Consider the following 7,252-nt stretch of genomic DNA (forward strand, 5'->3'; position numbering starts at 1 on the left):
ATTTATTTTTGAGACAGAGAGAGACAGAGCATGAACGGGGAGGGTCAGAGAGAGGGAGACACAGAATCTGAAACAGGCTCCAGGCTCTGAGCCATCAGCACAGAGCCTGACGCGGGGCTTGAACTCATGAACCACGAGATCATGACCTGAGCCGAAGTCGGCCGCTTAACCGACTGGGCCACCCAGGCGCCCCAACAAATGTCTCATTTATTACTGAACGAACACACTGGTGCAGAAGCACAGTAGCAGAGAAAAATCATTTTCCTGATAAAACACATCCATTGTTCAGGCAGTTGTGATGTTTACAGAGTAATAGGATAGGAACACGTGACCTTCATGCAGCATAAACTTGTGTGCCATCTTGTGTGCGATCCCTTATTGACCCAGCCTGGTCCTTCTTCAATGCTTCCTCTCAGAGTTGTACCTGATTGTATTACCAGTTTTCATCCAAATCCAGTGGGGAACAGGATGATTCTGCTTTTGTTTCTTGTCCAGGAATCGCTTGATCCTGAAAGTCTTGTGGGAAGACATGGCGAGGGACAGGCAACTGGACACAGAGAAAAGGAGAGAGAAGGGAAAGTCTTTTTTAATAAGTTCCAGTGTATGGGGTGTGTGGGTGGCTTAGTCAGTTAAGCATCTGACTCTTGGTTCCGGCTCAGGTCATGACCTCACGGTTCGCAAGTTTGACCCCCGTGTAAGGCTCTGCGTTGACAGCGTGGAGCCTGCCTGCGATTCTCTCTCCAACTCTCTCTGCCTCTCTCAAAATAAATAAATAAACTTTAAAAAAAAAAGTTCCAGTGTATCACAGCAGTAGTAATGGAGAAAAGTTTTCTTTAGGGTGGAAATATTAAAGCAGTGGCAGCATACTAAATCATTGAGTTTCTGGGTTTTGAACTGACTTTATTTATTTGTTTGTTTATTTATTTATTTATTTATTTATTTATTTATTTTTATTGAGAGAGAGAGAGGGTGCAGAGAGAGAGAGGGTGAGAGAGAGAATACCACAAGGGGCAGATTTGGAGAAAAGCAGGACTCACCGGATGCAGGGCTTGAACTCACAAACCATGAGGTCATAACCTGAACCGAAGTCAGATGCTTAACCGACTGAGCCACCCGGGCATCCTGAAGTGACTTTTTATATCTGCCACCTCTTCTTCGGAATTCCTCTTCTGGACTTCCGACCCTCTCCACTGCCCTGATCCTCCCCTCCGCCTCCTCGGGCTGCACCATGAGGCTGTTTCTGGCCCCTTGCTCTGTGTCTGCCCACCCGGTCCTCAACAATGCCAGCCCTTGTCAAGACTTCAGTTGTTACCTTTGTGAGGATGATCCCAAACTGTGACTCTGGTCTTGACATTTCTCCAGACAAATTTCCAGCCTTCCTCTGGGCCACACTGCTTGGTGAGGCAGTTGCTGTCTTAAGTCAGCATTTCCAAAGCGGAATTTAATTCTTTCAGTCCAAGCTCAAAACTTTCAAAATGATCTTGAACAACTAGCTGACATCTAGTTATCAAAGCATATTGACCTCATGTGCACTGATCTCTTCATGCCGCCCTCTTCTGTCCCACATCCATGTCACCACCTAATCCGGGCTCCCATTACTTCCTCCCCACACCATTGCAAACCCTCCTAACTGGTCTCCCCACTTCCGTTCTCTATCCATTCCAAATCAACCTAGATCAACCTTGACAGATTTCCCTTCCCCAAGCGCAGTCAAAAATTTGTACTCCTTGGCTCAAAGTGCCTCACTCTGCCTGATATTCAAGGTCACCGATGGTGGGTGCACCGTCACCAAAATCTACCTCCATCTTTTCCTCAACACAAGCTCGTGCTTCCCTGCCTGTTTCAAAATGCATTTTATTTAAAAAAATTTTTTTTAATTTTTTTTATGTTTATTTATTTTTGACAGATAGAGGGAGAGAGAGACAGAGCATGAGTGGGGGAGGGGCAGAGAGAGAGACACACGGAATCTGAAGCAGGCTCCAGGCTCTGAGCTGTTAGCACAGAGCCTGACGCGGGGCTCAAACTCACGGACCTCGAGATCATGACCTGAGCTGAAGTCAGACCCTCAACTGACTGAGCGACCCAGGTGCCCCTTTTAAAAAAATGTTTAATGTTTGTTTTTGAGAAAGAGAGAGAGAGAGAGAGTGCAAGTAGAGGAGGGTCAGAGAGAGAGGGAGACACAGAATCAAAGCAGGTTCCAGGCTTCAAGCTGTCAGCACAGAGCCCAATGCAGGGCTCAAACCCACGGACCGAGAGATCATGACCTGAGCTGAAGTCGAATGCTTAACAGACTGAGCCACCCAGGTGCCCAATGCATTTTTTTTTTAAATTTTAATGTTTACTTATTTTTGAAAGAGAGAGCTTGAGCAGGGGAGGGGCAGTAAGAGAGGGAAACAGAGGATCTGAAGCAGGCTCTGAACTGACAGCAGACAGCTTGATGTGGGACTTGAACTCATAAACCATCAGATCACAACCTGGGCCGAAGTCGGATGCTCAACCAACTGAGCCACCCAGGCGCCCCTAGTCCAAAATGCATTTTAAATGATAGGTCCACTCGGACCTTTTCCTGATACCCTCTCCAGATGCCCTGCTTGCTCTCATGCAGCCCTAGTGCTCTGCGGGCTCCCTTCCTGCCCTGTATCATCACAAGGCCCATGCTTGTTACCGTTCGTCAGCTCCTTCGTTTCCCCACCGCGGGGAACGCCGTCACCTCTTACAGGGCCCAGGCCAGAAACTGGAGGATTCCAGATGCCTTCCTCTATCTCACTCGGGTCCTTGCAAATCAGCCTCTGAGACAGCTCTCTCACATCTGTCCCCTCTGGTCATCCTCCCTTGCCCTGTGTGAGCTCAAGACATCCCCATCTGGGAGCTGGGGCAGGACCGTCCTTGTGGCACTGAGATAGAAAGCCTACCATCTCCACTCAGCTCGTTACCTGTGTGATTCTGGGGAGGTTGCTCGGCTTTTCTGAGCATTAGTTTTCTCACCTGCGAAGGGTTAAAAAAATAAAATAAAATAATTTCCCACCTGGCCCCTGGTTGCAGTGACACAAGAATAAATCCAGTGCTCTCTATGCTACCAAGGAGCTCTATAAAAAAAAAACAACACAAAACCCTGTCTGATCCCACCTATAACTTCCAATGGCAATAACTGGCAGAATAAAATTTTGTTGTTTTTTTTCTTTTGTATTTGTTGGGTTTTTAAAAAAATTTTTTGGTTGTTTTATTTTTTATTTTTTATTTTGTTATTTATTTTTTATTTTTTATTTTTTTGCTTAGCCTGTAAGACCATGCACGCCATGGCCTGGCTGTTCCTCTTACTGCTCTGAGGAGCCCCCAAGATAAAAAAGCAAGCATGCTCCCTGCACGCAGCAAGTCCTTGCACACACTCAAGTCTTGCACGTGCTGTTGTCCAGGTCTCTGATCATCCTGAGCCACCTCCGCTTTACTCCTTGATGCTTTCCACGTCTACTAACTTCTCACGCTCTTTAAGACACAACTGGAGGGTCACCTTCTCTGAGAAGCCTCCCTGGCCCCCCAGGAAATGTGGGGAGTGCTCCTCTGTATTCCAATCATCCCCATACTTAGTCCATGCTATTTTCCAACTGGCTCTCCTTCCTGCTGAACTTGAGGTCCCTGTCCTGTTGGACTTGATACCCTGGTACCCAGCTCTGGGCCTAGGATATATATACTGCTAATGATTTTGTATTGAACGACTGAAGGAATGAATGAATCCTATCCGTGCCCCCCACTCCCACATACTATAAGTTCATCAAAGACCAAGGTTGTATTTCTTCTAACATCTGCCAGTTGGTCCTACGTTAAAGAGATTCTTAATCAATACTTGGCTGTTTAAAGAACAGCCAAGGAGGACAGTGTGGCACAAACACAGTGGGCAAAGGGGACAATAAGCTGAGCCAAGGGGGCCAGACAGGAATGGAGCTTTGAGGCCATGGGAAGAAAGAGTGTGGGCTTCCTGCAAGTGCAGTAGGAAGCTACCGGAGGGGCTGAAATAGACGAACAACTTCAGGTTTATGATTTTAATCAAAGCCGGGCCATAAAGGCCACATGCTGTATGACTTCATTGTATGACATACTTATCACGCTCAGAACCCTCCCCAGGAAATATTCAGTTTTCTCATCTCTAAGGTTAGACCAACTCACATCCAAGGTCACGTTTAGTTCCATGTTTTTTTCTTATTTCTTGTTAAATAAAAAATGACTGTTAAGCTAAAGGAATAGAACCCGGCATAGCAACCCCAGGGAAGGGATGCCTAGATTCTGTTTCAGCAGCACTATGATATGGTGGGAAGGACCCAGGAGATTTGCATTCTTCACTGGTTTGAGCATTTACCACTGAAGTGACCTTAGAAGAATCATCAAATCCTCCAGCTCTTTGTTTTTGTATCTCTAAAATATGGGACCTCTAGAGGGTGGCTTCAATGGTCCCTCCCATAGAAAGTTTGAGTTTTAACCCACCTTCGCTTTCTGAAGGCAACCTAGACCCGTCTTGGAATAAAGTATGTATTCACCCACATTGTAGATTCTAACAGTTTTAATAAAATTAATGCCATTGATTTTTTTCTGTTAAAAAGACTGAGATATGGGGAACCTGGGTGGCTCAGTTAAACGTCCGACATTTGATATCAGCTCAGGTCTTGAACTCAGGGTCATGAGTTCAAGTCCCGCTTTGGGTCCATGCTGGGTGCAAAGTGTGCTTAAAAAAATTAAAAAAATTTAAAAAGACTGAGAGAAATACATGGAATATATTGCATATTAAAAAGAGTGTGGTAGCTCCATCTTCAAGAAAACACCAAATAGTAGATGATGCTGGTGCTGCAGGACGGACCTGGAATGGGAGCTCACAGAGGCACGACTGAGGACAAGGAGTGGATCCCTGTCACCAAGCTGGGCCACCTGATCAATGACATAAAGATGAAGTCCCTGGAAGAGATCTATCTCTTCTCCCTGCCCCTCAAGGACTCCGAGGTCATTGACTTTTTTCTGGGGGCATTCCTCAAGGATAAGAGTTTTTCTGTTTTTGTTTTGGTTTTGTTTTTTTAATGTTTATTTATTTTGAGAGAGACAGAGACAGACTGTGAGCAGGTAGAGGCAGAGACAGAAGGCGACACAGAATTTGAAGCAGGATCCAGGCTCTGAGCTGTCAGCACAGAGCCCAATGTGGGGCTCAAACCCATGAACCGCAATATCATGACCTGAGCTGATGTTGGACGCTTAACGGACTGAGCCACCCAGGTGCCCCTCAAGGATGAGGTCTTGAAGATTATGCTTGTGTAAAGCAGACCCCTGCTGGCCAGAAGACTAGGTTCAAGGCATTTGTTGCCATCGGAGATTATTGCGGACACGTTGGTTTGGGTTTAAGTGCTCCAAGGAGGTAGTCACTGCCATCCATTGGGCCATGATACTGAACAAACTTTCCATTGTCCCTGTGAAGTGAGGCTACCAGGGGAACAAGGTTGGCGAGCCCCACACTGTCTCATGCAAGGTAGCCAGCGCCTGTGGCTCTGTGCTGGTGTGTTTCATCCTTGCCCACAGAGGCACTGGCATCCCTGCCCACAAAGGCACTGTCTCAGCCCCTGTGCCCAAGAAGCTACTGGTGATGGCCAGTATTAACAACTGCCACCCCTCACCCAGGGGCTGTACTGACACTGTGGGCAATTTCAGCAAGGCCACTTTTTCTTTTTAAATTTATTTTTTTATTTATTTTGAGAGAGACAGAGACAGTGCAAGTGGGGGAGGGGCATAGAGAGAGGGAGAGAGAGAATCCCAAGCAGGCTCTGTGCTACCAGCACAGAGCCCCATGTGGGGCTCGAGCTCATGAAACTGTGAGATCATGACCTGAGCTGAAACCAAGAGTTGGATGCTTAACAGACTGAGCCACCCAGGCACCCGGATCCATGTCACTTTTGATGCCATTTCCAAGACCTACGGTTATCTCACCCCTGACTTCTGGAAAGAGACAGTGTTTGCCAAGTCTCCCTACTAGAAATTCACTGACCGTCTTGGGAAGGCCCACACCAAAGTCTCTATACAGGGGATTCCGGCTCCAGCTGTGGCCACTACATAGTGTTACACAAGAAAACTAAAGTGAAGTAAATCCTGTAAAAGAAAAGAATGTGATAGATTTATAAACACTGACATGGAAGATGTCCCATGAGTGTTGCTGTTAGAAAACTGAGTTACAAAACAGTATGTAGTATAGTCCCCCCTTATCTACAGTTTCAGCTACCCTCAGTCAACCTCAGTCTATAAGCAGATGATCGTCCTTCTGGCACATCAGTAGGTCAGTAGCAGCCTAACACTATATCACAGTGCCTCCGTCAGTCACCTCACTTCATCTCATTACGTAGGCATTTTATCTTCTCATGTCATCACAAGAGGAAGCAGAGTGAGTACAGTATGGTAAGCTATGTTGAAAGATCACATTCACCTGACTTTTACTACAGTATATTCTCATAATGTTTTTATTTTATTATTGGCTATTATTGTTTATCTCTTGAAATTAGACTTCATCATAGGCATCTACATATAGGAAAAAGCAGAGTATATATAGGGTTGGATACTCTCTGTGGTTTTAGGCATCCACTGGGGTCCTTGGGATGGATCCCCCATCGATAAGGAAGGACAACTGCATAATATATCATTTTTATAAGACAAGAGTGTATGCACATATAAATACACAAATCTTTTCCTTGCTCAGTCTTTACTGTCTTACTATGCACCACAGTCCGCCCAGTGGCTCCAGGCAAACACACAGAAATCAGTCACTCTTGGTTCCTTCCCTTCCTTCGCACCTTAGCTCTCTCTCTTCATAGGAGACAGGGGGAAAGCCCATGGATGTTGGGAAGTTTTATGGTCTTGGGAGAGAAGACAATGCACCAAAGAAGATTAGAGAATAATTTGGAATAGATGTTGTCATTGGAGGAGAAAGAACCCTGTGGCCGCGGTGGTCAGAGAAGAGACATGAAGGGGCTGAGTTGGGCTCGAGTGGGGAGTCAGGCTAGATGAGGGCAGGCCAGAGGAGCAGGCATGTGAGGGAAGTGGAGGGAGTGTGTGGCATGTCAGAGGAGAGGGGCCACTACTGAGCAGGCTGGGCAAGGCACTTGTGTTCATCTTCTAGGGCTCCCACAACAGAGTTCCACAGATCAGAGGTGTTTAAACAACACAAGTTCATTTTCTCAGTTCTGGAGGCTGGAAGTCCAAGATCAAGGTGTTGGCAGGATTGATTCCTTCT

At 46.2% G+C, this 7,252-nt stretch overlaps 1 protein-coding gene and 1 pseudogene across 1 annotated transcript; one reads left to right on the forward strand and one right to left on the reverse strand.

Annotated features, from left to right (window-relative positions):
- Positions 1 to 399: 399 nt before the first annotated feature.
- On the reverse strand, positions 400 to 531 carry LOC107179105 (60S ribosomal protein L39-like). The gene has a single exon (XM_042985262.1). The coding sequence runs from the start codon at positions 529 to 531 to the stop codon at positions 400 to 402; it is 132 nt and encodes a 43-aa protein (XP_042841196.1).
- A 749-nt stretch (positions 532 to 1,280) lies between these two features.
- LOC102950512 lies at positions 1,281 to 6,085 on the forward strand (annotated as a pseudogene).
- The last annotated feature ends 1,167 nt before the right edge of the window (positions 6,086 to 7,252 follow it).

The sequence above is a fragment of the Panthera tigris genome, chromosome B2 (assembly GCF_018350195.1).
Source record: "Panthera tigris isolate Pti1 chromosome B2, P.tigris_Pti1_mat1.1, whole genome shotgun sequence".
NCBI classification, from domain to species: Eukaryota; Metazoa; Chordata; class Mammalia; order Carnivora; family Felidae; genus Panthera; species Panthera tigris.

Coding starts and splice junctions, on each gene's coding strand:
- LOC107179105 (XM_042985262.1), bottom strand. CDS start 531: ATGTCTTCCCACAAGACTTTCAGGATCAAGCGATTCCTGGACAAGAAA.